The sequence below is a fragment of the Galeopterus variegatus genome, unplaced genomic scaffold (genome assembly GCF_000696425.1).
Source record: "Galeopterus variegatus unplaced genomic scaffold, G_variegatus-3.0.2 Scaffold385, whole genome shotgun sequence".
NCBI classification, from domain to species: domain Eukaryota; kingdom Metazoa; phylum Chordata; class Mammalia; order Dermoptera; family Cynocephalidae; genus Galeopterus; species Galeopterus variegatus.
Window position 1 is genome coordinate 518,395 of NW_007726496.1, and position 16,604 is coordinate 534,998.

A 16,604-nucleotide genomic window follows, 5' to 3' on the forward strand; every position below is an offset into this window, starting at 1 on the left:
CCACATGGGATCCGAACCCTCGGGCGGGAGCGCCGCCTCGCTTCCCAAGCGGCACACTATCCAGTGCGCCACCGGGCCGGCCCAGAATTTGTTTAATTTCTATAAAAATAAATCTTAAATTGAAGTTAATTAAATTGAGGTTAATTTTTCTGGACTTTTTTGCTCTCTTCAGTGTCTCTTGATTTATGAATTTGGTCTAGACTTGTTTTTACTCCCTTTATTTTTCCCTCCAATTCTATTGCTTATTATTAGTATATTTAGGAGTTTTTTTGTTCTGTGGTTTTTTTGTTTGTTTTTTGTTTTTTAAAAGATTACTGGTAAGGGGATTTTTTTTTTTCCTTTTTGTCTTTTTTACTGACTGGTAACGGGATCACAACCCTCGTTGTTGCGCCCGCACCGCGCTCAGCCAGTGAGCGGGAACCGGTCTCCACATGGGATCCGAACCCTCGGCGGGAGCCACGCTCTCAAGCAGCGCACCCTCCAGTGCGCCACTGGGCCGGCCGAAGGGGATCTTAACCCTTGACTTGGTGGTGTCAGCACCATGCTCTCCCAAGTGAGCTAACCAGCCCTCCCTATAAAAAAATCTGAACCCGTGGCCTTGGTTACTTTGTTTTTTTGATAAACCACATATTCCTGCTAATCTTGCCTACTTCAGTCTTTACCATATATTAGTAAGTTTTGGAGAAATGTAAAACTTTGAAGCTGATTTCGTTGTGAAAAATTAGAGCAGGCAATTTAAATTTTCAAAATGTGGCTTTGTAACCATTACACTGCTTATAATCTAAGACATGGGAAATTATTTTTCAGATGCTTTAACATGCAACATTTCATTCAGTGGAAATTGTACAACCATTAGAAAATTTTAAGCCAATTAACAAACGGTAAACTGAAGGAATTTTTTTTTGTAGAAAAGATGTATACAGTATACTACTGAGTGTAATACTTAATCACCTGATACCTTTTGTTAAAACAAATTTCAGTGCATGTGTATATATTTGTGTATGCACAAAGAAAAAGTTGGAAAGAATATACACAAACTGATAACACTGGCTACTTTCTGTGTGGAGTAGAATTAGAAGAGAGGAAGACTCTTAAAATGTTACAGTGAACAAAAATTGTGTTTCAATTTAAAATGTATGTATCCGAAAAAGTAAGTCTGCATCATTTTATGGTGATACTTACCTTTGCACCATGATTTTTTGATTTTAAAGTCAAATACAGTTTTTCAATAGTATTTAATAGCTTATTAGAGAATTGAAATGCATGTTCTTAAAACAGAAACTGAAAAATTCAGTTTGGTGAGTTGTTTCTTTTTCAAAGTAATGTGTGGAATTTTTAAAAAGTCCTCTTAAGAATTAGATGTTAAGGCCATTCTAGTGTTAAAAGGAAAAAGGTATTTTCTGGCAACTAATGTTGCTATTTTGGTGATAGCATAGGTTAAGTAATTGTGCCCATCTTCAGCAAGCCATTTTAGTGTTGAATTCTGCTGAAACATTTTTGTACTAATTGCAATCTTTGTGCTAATGTTCTCTAGGCAGGAACATTGAAAAGATAATGTTTTGTGAGGTGGAGAGGTTTTTCTCATAACAAATTATTGTGGAAGGCGTTTTATTTCAGTTACTACTATACACATATTATGTATCCACACACACACTTTTGAATCTTTTGAATCACACACACTTTTGTTTTGGCGGCGGGCCTGTACAGGGATCCAAACCCTTGATCTTGTTATCAGCACTCCACTCTAACCAAGTGAGCTAACTGGCCAGTTGTTAAATGTTTAAAACAGATCAAAAGCATTCGCAGAATGAATGCATTAAATCTGTGTAATTTTCATGTATCCAAATTTCCTTCTTCCTGTAGACTTTCTTAAAGTTAGCTTTCAGCTATTGAAAAGATGTAATAATGTGTATGGTTTTAAAAAATCAGAGTACAGATGCATTTATAAATGAAAAGCGACACTCTCTTGCCCTACCCCTTTCTGTTCCTGTTCTGATTTCCAGGGACATTGACTTTTCCTTTTTGTGTGTTGAATTCTTCTGGTAGATACTTCAGTATTTAAAAATATACTTGTACCAATTTCTTGTTTTATCAACTTTAGATAATAAGTTGGAGATTTAGTTTAACTTGGTAGATAGTAGGTGAGAGTTTAGTTTACCACACCCACTGTTGCCTTCGTCCTACTTCCGATGTATTTATATAGCTATTTTAAATTATTTTTTTACCTTTGTGACTTTAATAGACATAAAATTATGTTTGTTTTATGAACTTACAGACAGTATCTCTTGAGTCTCTATTTGATAAGGTGAGGCAATTAGTGCCCCATCTTTTCTTCCATTTCTTTTTATTTTTTACTTGTTTTCAGTGGCCGTACAGGGATACAAACCCTTCACCTTGATGTTACAAGGTGGTATTCTAACCACCTGAGTTAACTGGCTGGCCCTTTTTCTTCCATTTTATTCTTACCTCTTCTGTCAGCTTCTATCCAGATGAACTTTAAAAAAAAATTAGGGTTGATAATATTTACATTCCATTTTGTAATCTTATGAAGTCTTTTATACTTTTTACTACTTGTTGATTGTAAAAGCCGAACAATAATAATAGCATTTGTTATACAGTATAACAAGGTAGTTACCTTTTTACAAAAGTGGCTAGGATTTTTTTTTTCCCCTTTGTAAAGGTCTTGAAGGAGAATGTCCAACCGAATTCTTTCTTTCATTTCTATTCCCTGATTCTTTCTAGCTATTCTTGAAATTCATTTTTTTTTTGTTTGGAGTAGCTTTCTGTTCTTATTTTGGCTTTTTTGTGTGTCATGTTTGCACTGATTCTCTTGTACATCTATTCCTTCCCTTAATACATCCAAAGTTTCTAACTGCCTTTTTTCCTCCTCATCTGCTTCTTTATTATATACTCAGTCATACCCTCATTCATGCTATCTACTCTACAGAATTTTTTTTCCAGTAGAATGCTCTCTACCCTCCTAGTCCAATCCAGACTGGTGGCTCTTTAGACTTGCCAAACTACTGGCATACTGGAATTTGCTTTCACAGCTCTCCCAGGCTGTACTCTTGAATCTCATGTTTTATTGGTGTACATTTTATAGTGATTTATTTCGAGTGGGTCATTAGGAAGTAAACTTTGAGTCATTATTTGACTAAATGTCTGTTTTTCTTCTCACATTTTTGCTCCCAGGGGGTCCAGAGTTCATACTTTGAATAGCAAGGTTCTAGGAGATATCCTCAACACTATCTTCTGATGCTTATGTTGAATTTGTTATTGAAATGGTAGTTTTCACTTCTAAGGGTTTATTCAGTGATTATGCATTAAAAAAAAGAAAAAGAAAAGATACAGTTGTTCTGAAAAGGAATAGTATCTTTTAAAATCTCGTTGAGGACAATTATTCCACCTTTCAACCGTCACCCCTGTTTTCTTCTGGTTCCTGAATTATTTTCTTCAGGATCAATTTTTTAGTTTATTTAATTATTTCTTTGTCATGCTCCAGATTTTCCTTACATGTTGGGTGATTCTTGGTTGCCTTTTAATATTCAACTTGAGACACTAGAGAGGCATGTTTATTTATTTAAAAAATCTTTTAAAAGCCACAGCACCTAGTATTTTCAGGCAGTTTCCTATCCAAGTACTAAGGAGGCCTGACCCTGCTTAGCTTCCAAGATCAGAGGAGGTTGTGCTTGTTGAGGGTTGTATGGCCGTAGACAGGGGCTTATTTATTTATAGGCTTCTCTTTTATGTGAGTAGATAAGGAGCTGGGTTTTACACTTGGAGGCCCTTCAAAAATGAATGTATGGGAGCTTTGCCCTGGGGTGCCAACACTCAAACCTAACTGGTAAGATTATAGAAGAGCCCTCAGGTGTTGTTGCCCTTCTCCCCCACTCTTTTGTAGGGGAAATTCCTGACTGTCAAAGGAGTGAAAGAGGAGTAGACATTCTTCTGTTGTATAAACAGGCTGTTTTCATCCTTTTTTGTGTCGCTATAGCAGAATACCTGAAACTGGGTTAATTAATTAATTAATTCATTTATTTATTTAGCTAGTGGCTGGCCTGTACGGGAATCCAAACCCATAACCTGTTATAACACCACAATTCATTCATTTATTTAGCTAGTGGCTGGCCTGTACGGGAATCCAAACCCATAACCTGTTATAACACCACACTCTAACCAACTGAGCTAACCAGCCAGCCCAAAACTGGGTAATTTATAAAGAAAAGGGGTTTATTTGGCTCATGATTCTGGGACCGCTGCGTCAGTGTGGGCCTCAGGCTGTTTCCACTCATGGTGGGCAGCTAGTGGGTTCAGGGAGATCACAAGGTGAGAGGAAGCAAGAGAGCAAGAAGGGGGGTGGTGCCAGGGTCATTTAAAACAATGAGCTCTCATGGAAACTAATAGGATGAGAATTCACTATCCCCTGCCCCCTCAGGGAGGACATTAATCTATTCATAAGGGATCTGTCCCCCATGACAACAGCTCCCAACACTGCCACATTGGGGATCAGATTTCATCATGAGCTTTGCAGGGGACAGACATATCCAAACTGTGTCATAGGCCTTGCCATTTCCTTTGTTTTTAGCCCTATTTCTTATTCCTATCCTCCAGTTTACCTTTCTTCACTTGGGACTTTTCTGGTTGCGTTGGGGTATAACTGGCTTTCTCCTTGTCCTAGGCATTTTTCTTATGACATTGTAGGTTGTCGCAAGTGTCTTCTAGAAATTTGTTTAAATGGGAATTTCTAGTTAAAGATGGTAGATTGAATACAACATGTTCTCCACTAAAAGCAAAGTTGTTTGTTTTTTTTTTTTTTTTTGCATAAACCTACAAGGAAGGGAATAATGGGTGAAGAGGTAGGCAACAAAATTTAGAAATTATAAAGCAGAAGGAAAAGTGGTATGTAACTGTGAGGATATAGGAAAAATAAAATGTTTCTCCTGCTGTATTCTTACAACACAACACTTTTGTGACCAGATATGTGGGAGTTTTGCCCACACATGAATCAGTTCTACAGTGGACACCAGCTGGGTGTTCTGTAATTCAGTTCAGTTCTGACACTATTTACCTGGAGGTAGCATCAGATCCCACGGGTTGAGAGGTCAGTCCCATACAACTGCCCCCCACTTCAGATTCCAGTCGCGAGTCTGGGCCCTTGGAATGTCTGACTGACCAGCTCTAAATCAGGGTTCCCATGACCTCCTCCCCAAGGTTTGATTAATTTGCTAGAGTGGCTCACAGAACTCGGGAAACATCTACTTATATTTACTGGTTTATTATAAAGGATATTACAAAGGATATAGCTGAAGAGATGTATAGGGTGAAGTTATGTAGGAAGGGGCGCAAAGCTTCTATTTCTTCCCTGGATGTGCCACCCTCCAGGAATCTCTATGTGTTCAGTTATCTGAAAGTTTCTCCTTTCTTCCACCCATGTCCTTTTGGGTTTTTATGGAGTCTTCCTTACTTAGGCATGATTGATTACATCATTGGCCACTGGTGATGGACTCAATCTTCAGCCCCTCTTCCCTCCTGGGAGGTTGTTCCAACACTCTAATCATTTCGTTAGTTCCCCTGGCAACCAGCCTCCATCTAGATGGTATCCAGGAATCCCCTGCCATCAGTCAATTCATTAGCACACAAAGACACATAACACCTTTTCCCAAGGATTTAAGGAGTTCTATGCCAGGAAACTGGATCAAGATCAAATGTATACATGTATTTCACAATATCACAGTGACTTAGCAGACCTGAAAGACCTGAATGAGAAACTACTGTAGTAGTATCAATTTACTCTAGAATAAGAAAATACTGAAAAATTGGAAAAGTGAGTTTATGCCTCCTGTGTGCTGAAAACCCACAGCCCTCTATCCTACACAGCTTCCAGAATATGGCAGCCTGGCCTTTACCCTCCAGGTAGGAGATTGGGAGATTCTTCTCTAGCCAATCTGACTACCCCAAGAGGAGAGACCTAAAGATACTGACACTGGAGGTTCCCCAATTAAATGGCTTAGCCTGATCACCTTAAATTGTGCCTCATAATTTGGCAACCCTTTTAAATAACTTTGTGGTCTGTCACACTTAAATAAAAACGTCTAAAAATAGGCCTCTTAACATGAAAAGTAGAGTTTAAAACAAACAGAAAAAAAGCTGTTGGGAAGAATCAGACTATGCACATAGAAGAAAACTTAAACAAAACTTCATTGATCTCCTTAGAGAGGTGGACTTTTACAACCATGAAATAAGAACAGGATACTCTAGGGCCGGCCTGTGGTTCACTCGGGAGAGTGCGGTGCTGATAACACCAAGGCCATGGGTTCGGATCCTATATAGGGATGGCTGGTTCGCTCACTGGCTGAGCGTGGTGCTGACAACACCAAGCCAAGGGTTAAGATCCCCTTACTGGTCATCCTTAAAAAAAAAAAAAAAAAAAAAAAGAACAGGATACTCTATAAAACCATACTTTAAAGAACCAAAAAGAGCTTTTGGAAATAAAAAATAGAGCAGAAACAAAAATTTCAATAAATGGCTTGCAAGATAAAGTTAAGGAAGTTTCCCAGAAGAACAAGGGGGTAGTAAATAGCAGAGAAAAGGAAAGAATCATGAGGATTGGTCCATGAAGTCTTTCAGCACAGAAGGATATGAGTTTCCAAATAGATAAGGCCCATTGAATGACAGTACAGTGAATTTAAAAAAAGACACTGGAAAATTTTAGAACACTGGGGACAGAAGGAAGCTCATAGAAGCATCCAGACTGAAAAAAAAAAGGTCATATGCAAAAGATTAAGAATCTGAATGGCTTTGGTATTTTCAACATCAGAATTACAAGTTGGAAGGAAAGAACACTGTCTTCAAAATTCTGAAATAAAATGATTTTCAACCTAGAATTCTTAACCCAAATTATCAAGTATGAGCATAAAGATATTTTCATATGTACAGTGTCTCAAAATTTACCTCCCCTGCATCTTTCCTCCAGGACCTGTGGGAGAATGTACTTCATGAAAACAAGGAAGTAAGTTGAGGATGACAGGATAAAAGAAACATGATAAAGGCATAGGGACCCATAGAATGCTAATGAAAGGACAGCATAGGATGATGATGTGTACCAGGTGTAGAGAACAGGTGCAGATTGGAATGGATCAGAATACTCAAGGACAGTCTTCAAAGTGAAACTGATGCATCTGAATTAACATCTTGGGAAAATTTAGGAAACTAGTGAAAGGGTGAATTAGTGACAAGCACAGAGAAAATGAAGTAAGGGCAATGATAATGATTAATTATAGAGAGAACAAAGAATTGTTCAGGAAACAAAAAAATCACAGTTTACCACATAGCTTAGTTGGGAATTGCATTTATGAAGTCATAATACTGTAAAGGCTGAATACTCATCTAACGCAGTAATTTATCAACTGGGAGTGATTTTCCTCCCCTCAGGGAACATTTGACAGTATCTGGAGGTATTTTTGGTTGTCACAACTTGGCAGCTAGTGCTGTTGACATCTAATGGGTAGAGGCTGGGGGTGCTTCTGAACATCCTACAGTGCACGGGACAACATCTCTTAACATAGAATTATCTGCTCCAAAATGTCAATAGTGCCAACATTGAGAAACCAACCAAAACTATGATATAATTTTGTTGGGAGAATGGAAAGATGAGAAAGATATGCAGAATGGGAGTGGAAGAGTTAATTCTTCATCTGCCATAGTAGAAGTCTATAGAAAATGCCCCAGACTGAGAAAATAAATAGTAGACTGGGTTTTTTTTGAGACGCGGAGGGAAGTTATATAAAATTAGACAAAAGAAGGCTAGGTTTTGCAGTGCTATTTGTGCTGTGTGCGCCACCCAGTGACCAATCTGGGACTTGGGCTGTGGTCTATTTTGTAGTTCTTAAAGACTAATACGCTGTTTATAGTCTAATGCAAGAATGTGCAGCTCAGGGTTGAGCTCTAGAGTTCATAAACAGTTTTATTGGGCCATTTTCCTGAGCTGCATTTCCTGTTATCTCCCCTTTACTTGCTAGTTCCCTGGGGCTCCCCTTTTTGGTGCTACAGCCAGAAAATCACTCTTAACACACTTCATGGAATGTTACATTAATTTTATCATTTGAGAGTTTTTTTGAGATTTGATTTGAAACTTGGGAACAGCCAAGAATCATGTAGCACTGTAGCTTGTGAATAATGTATATGATGAAACTGAGTGATACTATTTTTAATTTCAAAAATCGCTCTAAAATCCAGCCAACTTGATTTATGTAGTTGAATCTGTCTTTAACGGTTGCTGGAAATAAGGATTACTAGAAATGCTTAGCAGTGGAAGAAGTATGATAGTACTTCAGGAAGTTCTTGGAAAGATTTGTATTATCTTTTAGTTCTATTTTTCTACAGACTTTTTGAAGTATTGATAGTTGCTTAATGACTGCTGTAAATCATATTCATTTAGATTTATAAATTATAACTTGTATATTTCACAGAAAAAGGAGACTTATTATCTCGATTGTGTACATATGTCCATATAATATAGTATATATTTATCTTATATAGTCATCCCTCGGTATCCTCGGGATTGGTTCCAGGACCACCCCCCCCATGGATACCAAAACCTGTGGATGCTCAAGTCCCTGATATAAAATGGTATATAATATTTGCATGTAACCTACATACATCCTTCTGTATGCTCTAAATCATACCTAGTTTACTTATAATACCTAATACAATGTAAATGCTGTGTAAATATAGTTATCCTTTGGTATCCGAGGGGGATTGGTTCAAGGATATCCCCTGGATACCCATATCAGCGGATGCTCAAGTCCAGTGGCCAGCCATGTGTAGCTTGCAGATACAAAATGTTGGCCCTCAGTCTTTATTTTTCGGTTCTGCATCTTGTGAATACTGTACTTTCTATCCATGGATGTGGAACCCCTGAATACAGAGGGCCAACTATGTTTATTGAAAAAAATCCCCTCGCATAGTTCAAACCCATGTTGTTTGAGTCAACTATAGTTGTTATACTATATTGTTTTTCTATTTGTATTATTTTTATTGTTGTATTTTTATTCCCTTTAATATTTCTGATCCACCAGTGGTTGAATCTGCAGATCCAACTATATGTATATAATGAATGTCTTTCCTGCCTTTCCCCAATGTACTTGGAAAAGACAATTTAGGATTTAAAAAAATGATTACAATTGTCCCTCCATATCCATAGGTTTAGCATCCATAGGTCAAAAAATATTTAAAAAAAAATAGTAATAATACAACAATAAAAATGCAAATTAAAAAACAATACTGTGTAACAGCGCCCTCCATATCCATAGGTTTAGCATCCATAGGTCAAAAAATATTTTAAAAAAAATAGTAATAATACAACAATAAAAATGCAAATTAAAAAACAATACTGTGTAACAGCTATTTATGTAGCATTTACACTGTATTAGGAATTATAAGTAATATAGAAATGATTTAAAGCATACAGGAAGATGTGGATAGATTATATGCAAATATGGCATCATTTTTTATAAGGAACTCAAGCATCCACAGAATTTGGTATCCATGGGGTGGGGAAATCCTGGAACCAGTCCCTCCCAGGATACCTAATGATGACTATATATTTGAAAGTTTGAACTGAGGCTCTGCAGATAAGGCTTTTTAGAAAATCTTGTGTGTTAGTGAGCAACAGAGTATTTTTTTCTTTCTTTTACAATATTCCTTTAATATTTTACATGAGATTAAGCTGATATCAAACATTTTTTATTTGATTGTATGAATATATTTGCAATATTGAAGATGTTACTAGGCATGGGAGGATATCCTAGTGAAGATTGTTTTCTTGCTCACTTTTGATTTATTGTTAGTGAGCTCTTAAGTTTATCTCTGTACTTGTGAACAGAGGGTACACACTCTTTAAAAAATTCTTAGTGAGTTACATGTGATATCTTTCTCTCTCTCTCTCTCTCTGCCTTTTAAAATAGACTTGTCTTCCCTATAGTAATTTCCCCCAAATGTTGATTGCTTCCTTGATCAGGACTGCTATTGGTCCTTTTTTTAAGTTGGTGGGTCAGGGGTAAAGCAATTAAATAGGTTAAAATAAATCTTCATAGTATGTAAATGTAATTTTTGTATGTGTTTTGTTTTTGACAGCCGATTTATTTTGCATATTCCCAGCGAGGAAAGAGACAATGCAATCCGAGTGTGTTTTCAGATTGAACTTGCCCATTGGTTTTACTTGGATTTCTACATACAGAACACACCAGGATTACCTCAGTGTGGGATAAGAGACTTTGCTAAAGCCGATATCCTTTTTGTTACCATAACAAATGTCTTTCATTCTTGTTAATAAACTATTTTAGCACAAATTTCCTGTTGCTTGTCTCTGAGGTTTTTAAGCTATTAGGAGGAACATACTTGGTTTCTAAAAATTGTTAATATTAATAGTAGATACAGTTTAATAGTATTCTTATTTTTTAAGAAATGTGCACTGATGATTAGAATTAAATTTGATTTTCTTTTTTTTGGAAATAGCCTGTTTCTAGAACCGATCTGTTTTTTCCTTTACTCTTGCTTCTCCAGATAACCAGATGATCTTTAATCAGGTTACTACCTTCTACTTTATTAGAAATTTCTTAAATAATTATTGGATATTTACTGTGTTCAAAGCAGTGTTTCTAGTCCTGTGGCAAATACAAAAAGTCCTTGCCTTCGAAGAAGCTTTTTTTATGGAAGCTTGTCATAATTTATTAGTTATAAAAGATTCACATGAATATTTAAGATTATAAAAGAAGCTGTCACAAGTCAAAAAATTTTGCTGAATTGCTAATGGTCTTGATATTAAATGTTTTTAGAATTCAGAAAAAGGATGAAAAGATTTTATGCAAAGATATATTTTTAAAGGAGTATAGGATTTTCTAAATAGAAGTGGGGAATATGTTCCAGGTAAAGAAGAGGGATTGAGTGAAATTGGAGAGTTGGAAAAGTTTTAAGGGATATCTCAGGAAATAAATTAGTTTGTATTGAGCAGAGGGTTCTTATGGGGCCATAGTAGGAGATATAGAGCAATAAGGTCTTCAGCTATAGCAGCAGGACTATGAAGAAAACGCTGATGGGGGACAGATTTTGAAGGAAGAAATGAATCCCATGAAATACAGAAACCCCTAGGGCTGTGGAAAATGGATGAAACACTTTGTTGTTAACTTAAGCATAGCAAGTTTTAAACCAGGGTAAAGAATATTACTCAGATCATTTAAAAATGGTGTTCAAGAAGATTTATTTGGCAGGATAGATTGAATCATAATTGCGACTGTTACATCACTTGAGACATGGAGCGATAAGGTGTTTATCCGCAGTAGAGGGACTACAAAGAAAACACTGATAGGAGACAGATTTCTTTTCTTTTTTTTTTTTTTTTGTCTTTTTTCGTGTCTGGCAACGGATCGCAACCCTCAGTGTCGCGCCTGTACTGGACCGGGACCGGGACCGGCAACGGGATCGCAACCCTCGGCGCTGGGCCCGCACCTCGCTCAGCCAGTGAGCGGAACCGGTCTGCATGTGGGATCCGAACCCTTGACGGGAGCGCCACAGCGCTCCCAAGCGGCGCACTGTAGCAGTGTGCCACCTGGCCGGCCCTAGGAGACAGATTTCAGAGGGGGAAATGATCCAACCATTTGCCTGATTAAATGTGTAGCAGCTAATGAGGATTCAAAGGGGAATAGAAGTATATTGAGCACCGTCTTTGTTAGAGGCTCGTGATAGTTTCTATGGAGAAATTATAGAAGACTTTAGTTTTAAGGAGTTATAATCTAGTTATAAAAACAGGATTAAAACAACCAAATCCTCTTTTTTGTTTAGGTTTTTTTTAGACTTATGGTTCTACCAGAGCAGCTTTACATACTTTGGGGTTCTGAATAAGAGTTTATATGTGCACATGAGTTTGATACTTTCCTTGCTATTAAAAAATAAGCAACAAAAGCCTCTGTTTTTGTTATGTTTCTTTTAATTTAGTTATATGGACAAGAAACCTTTATTGCTAATGTGGTAGACTTCATTAAATAACTGAGTGGCTGCTTCATGCCAGGTATTATGCTGTGAACAAGGTAGACTCAGGATCTTCAAGAAGATGAGTGAGAGAGACAGGAAGGGAAATTATTATAGTGCAGTACAGTAAGATATATGTAATAGGGTAGTACAGGGTTCAGTGGGAACAGAGAAAGATATCCAATCAAGATTTGGGAGCTATTAGTTTGAATCCCAACCTGTCCACTGGAAGATCTTGGGCAAGTTATTTAATTTCTCTTGATCCCAGTTTCTTTATCTAAAAAATAAGGTTAATAACAGTGCCTAATTCAAAGGGTAAGTTTGAGAATCAGGCTGATTCTTACGTGTAAATTGTTTACAACAGTGCCTGCCATGGTTAGTAATAAATGTTAACTATTACTCCTCCAAAAAGAAAAAGATTTGAGGGCTTGATACAAGCCTTTGGAGAAAGTGGTCTATGTGAGAAAGATCTGTATGAGGAAGTAAAAAAAAGGTAAATATGATTATATCTTAAAATAAGTGGGGAGGGACAAGAGATGCCAGAGAGTAATTCAGGAACTAAAACATGTAAGGGTCTTGTAGGCCATACTTGTTTGAAACAGAATAGATTATAGGAGATTCTTTTAAAAAATTAGACTTTTTGTATTGGGGGAAAAAGCTTCAACTTACAGGGAAAGTAAAGGACTATTATGGTGAACCGCCATCATACCCTTCATCTGTATTGATCCATTGTTAATGTTTTGCCACAATGGCTTTATTTGTCCCTATATTTGAAAGACCACTCTGGAATAGTATGGACAGTGGATTGGAGGAAGGCAAGACTGGAGACTGAACTTAGTTGAGATACTGTTTCATTAATTTATGAATGAGATAATGAAAACCGGTGATTGTAGAAATGAATAGAAGAGATCAAATTTGAAACATGTTTAGGAGGTAAATAAGTCATAACTTGGATATCTTAGGAAAGGTAGAAGAAAGGATGGTACCCAGATTTCTGATTTGAGCAATTGAGTGGATGAATGTGTCATTCCATTCATAGGAAAATAAGGAGAAATTTTGTGGGATGGGCTTAGTTATGAATAAGTTGAGTTTGTGGTACCCGTGCAATATTGGAGTGGAGAGACTGGGTACTATAGAAGTTCTGGAAGCCACATTCTTTGGGTTAGCATCCTAACTCTGCCATTTACTAGCTGTGCATTCTTGGATAAATTGTGGGAGCTTTCTATGCCTCTGTCTTCTCTTTTGTAAATTGTGCAGTTTTCTGATTTTTCTTTAGTACGTGGCAATGTGGATACAGACATGCGTATCCTGGATTTGCTAGTGGGCAATGGAACTGCATTTCAGAGAATAGTGGGGCAAAGGAATTGATATTATTAAGAGATTGAAAGTGGTAGACCATATTGTTTAGAGAAAAATATAAAAGCAGGAGGGTGTTAATAGAGAGGAAAACAAAGACTGATAGAGAATAATGATGTGGTGGGAGTAATTAAAAGTGAGTCTAGCAGGTTATGGTCACGGTTTTTTATTTTAATAACTACAGTAGTAGGTTTAGTGAAGGCAAGGTCCAGAATGTTGCTTTGGGAATGGATATGAAGGACAAGGAAATCAAGGAACTGAGGCTAGAACTTGAGATGAATTGTCCATGGAGGAAATTGATTTCATTTAAGATAATGGTGGGATTTTTAGTGAAGGCAAGGTCCAGAATGTTGCTTTGGGAATGGATATGAAGGACAAGGAAATCAAGGAACTGAAGCTAGAACTTGAGATGAATTGTCCATGGAGGAAATTGATTTCATTTAAGATAATGGTGGGATTTTGGATGGAGATTACTGTCCGATTGTTCATACCTAGAGCAGGTTTTTTTCATGTTTTTGCAAAAATGTTAGAATAAAAAGAGAATCTGTGTAATGTAAGTGGACATGTGCTTAGAATTCTTAAGGAACCGAGACAGTCATGAAGTCAGAATCTAAAAGAACTTAGAAATGATAGTTAATAATTATTCAGTGCATGGCGTAGGCTTTTTCAAATTAAATGTATTATCTCATTAAATAAAAATGGTATTTAAAAAAATTTCTACTTCCACAGTTGAGTTGAATTACTTTTATGTACTATCAAGTATGAAGGAGGATAGAAGAGTTGTCAGTGGGGAGATTGATATTTTGTCACTAGCAAATTGTGTGGACTTGGGCACTTCAAGGACTATAGGTTTTTCTCAGTGTTAATTGCAAGTGTGTTTTGAACTGTGGTTGATTGGTTCAGTCAACTTGTTCAGGTTATTTTGTGGTGATTTGGGGATAGAAAAAAATGGATAAATGAAGCATGTAGTTTCCAGACAAGTCAGTTGGTTTGATTTCTCTCACGGAACCTTTTCTTTTTTACAGGTCTCTCTGTGGTTAGTTTTTTAATGGGGAAAAAAAAATCCATTTTTAAAAAAATGTATACTTTGCTTAGATTAAAAAAAAATTTGTGATGACTTTACAACATATAAGGGATTTTACTAAACATGTAAAACTATACTTTTATTGGTAAATAAATACCTTTCAGAATCTTAGGAAGTCTCTATAGAACCATAGGACTTCATGAAATGGTTAATGTTGTATCTAAACTTTTTTCCCTCCCTCCCCAAATGAAGGCGTGGAATAATTACACTGATATTAACCTCCTGCTTGTTTTTTAATTATGATGTCATAGATGGTTGACTTCTTTGGACTCTGAGGGCCTTTTTAGTTCTTACTACAACTATAAAACCAAAACAGATTTTAAAATACAAAATTGTAGAACTCATAAAATTCACATTAATAAAATGAATTTAATGTAATGTTCTTGTTTAAACCAAGCTTCTCATCACAACGTGAATATAGTGCTGACTTCCTTTAGGACATTTTGAGCTTAACGTACTTGTACTACCAGTCCTACCACCATCTTTTTTTGTTCCATCTGCTGTGAAACCTTCCTTTCTATACTCATATTTTGAATTTTGAGGGGTATGCCCTGTTTCTTTTGAAACTGGCTATACTTTCCTTAATACCCAGATTTACCTTTCTTTACAATCCTTAGTAAATCCTCATCTTAAAAATGCTTTTCATTATAAAAGCAATACATGTACATGGTGAAGAAAGTCAACAGTATGGAATGATATACCTCTTCCCTAGTCCTACTTCCCAGAGTTAACCACTCTAACTTTTTTGTTCTTCTGATGGTTTCTTCCTCTTAGCGGTGTATATGTATGTACTTCCGTTTCTTGCTGTCGGTTTCTGTATCAGTAGATTCCCTGATATGATGAATTTGACTTCCGTAATGAGAACTGTTTAAGGTGTTCATATGGTTCTGAAGTCATTTTTGTTAACTCAGTGCTCCAGGACCATGAGTACCCAAAACTTATTGATTTGTGTCTAGGCTAAATGCAGAAGTTAACAATGACTTGTGCAAGAGAAAACAAATGTGGAAAAAACCAAAAATTTTAAACTTAGGTGAGGTGAAAATTTGAGTAATTTCATATAAAATACACGGTTGATTTAAACAGGTCTCTTTATGTATATAATTTCTCAAGATGTATTAAGGGAGAAATGAGCCTCCTTGACACTATTTATACTCTTCAGTCATTGTCCATTTTTGCTGCCTCAAGGTGAAGATGTGGAAAAAGTTTTGGATGAATGGAAGGAATATAAAATGGGAGTACCAACATATGGTGCAATTATTCTTGATGAGACACTTGAAAATGTGAGTGTAATAAAAGATTTTTAGTGAAATGGTGATCTGTTAATTTTTAGCCTATTAACAAAATTTGTTATTTATGTAGTGTTCTGAATCGAGGTTTTAAAATATTCTTAGATATATAGTGCTAAAAGGCCAAGTTCTGCATGTTTTGTCTGCATTTTGGGTCTTACGATTTTATACTCGTTGCAGTTATGGCTTAGTTCAAAAAGAGTTACTTCATTGTTAAAGAAATATGTGGGGAGAATGCCTTTCTTCACACTGATAGAGGTATATTCAGACACGTGGAAGATATTTAGACCAAATGCTGTATAAAATTATTGTTGATAACATTTACCTGAAGGAGAAAAACACATTTGATTTTAGAAAGGAGCATGGGAAAGGAGGGCAAGTTTGATTTTTATCTCTGCTTGTTTTGTAGGTACTACTGGTTCAGGGGTACCTAGCAAAATCAGGCTGGGGATTTCCAAAAGGAAAAGTAAATAAAGAAGAAGCTCCTCATGATTGTGCTGCTAGGGAGGTAAGTCGTTGGAGTTTGAAGCATAGTAAACTTGCCTGTTAGGCTCCAAGTATGGTTTTTTAGCTGTATAGACTTGTTTGGACAATCTAATTCTCTTTCCAGAATTTGAGTGCATGAAATAACTTAAATTTTATAACATAACTGTTGGTTCTTTTGTCCACATCTCTATCATTTATTCTTCTGTTCCCATTTTCATTTGTTATTTATTTTTTGTTTCTTTTGCTCCTTTCTCTATGATGGTATCTTTTCCACCTTTTCCTTTAGAATTGGATTTGTAATTAGTGAAATATTTTGGCTATTATAATCCTTGTTTTATATTTATAGTCTTGACTTCTCAACAACTGTA

The 16,604-nt window shown here is 36.3% G+C and overlaps 1 protein-coding gene across 2 annotated transcripts in view; it reads left to right on the forward strand.

The window, feature by feature from the left end:
- The window catches only part of DCP2 (decapping mRNA 2), a 38,059-nt gene that overhangs the window by 2,355 nt on the left and 19,100 nt on the right, over positions 1–16,604 (forward strand). Inside the window, exons 2-4 of one of the 2 annotated variants that reach the window (XM_008568185.1) lie at positions 10,135–10,286; positions 15,617–15,744; positions 16,160–16,258. In XM_008568185.1, the coding sequence (XP_008566407.1) occupies positions 10,135–10,286; positions 15,617–15,744; positions 16,160–16,258 (379 nt within the window). The remainder of the gene's footprint in view (positions 1–10,134; positions 10,287–15,616; positions 15,745–16,159; positions 16,259–16,604) is intronic. The other variant, XM_008568186.1, reaches the window with a different exon arrangement.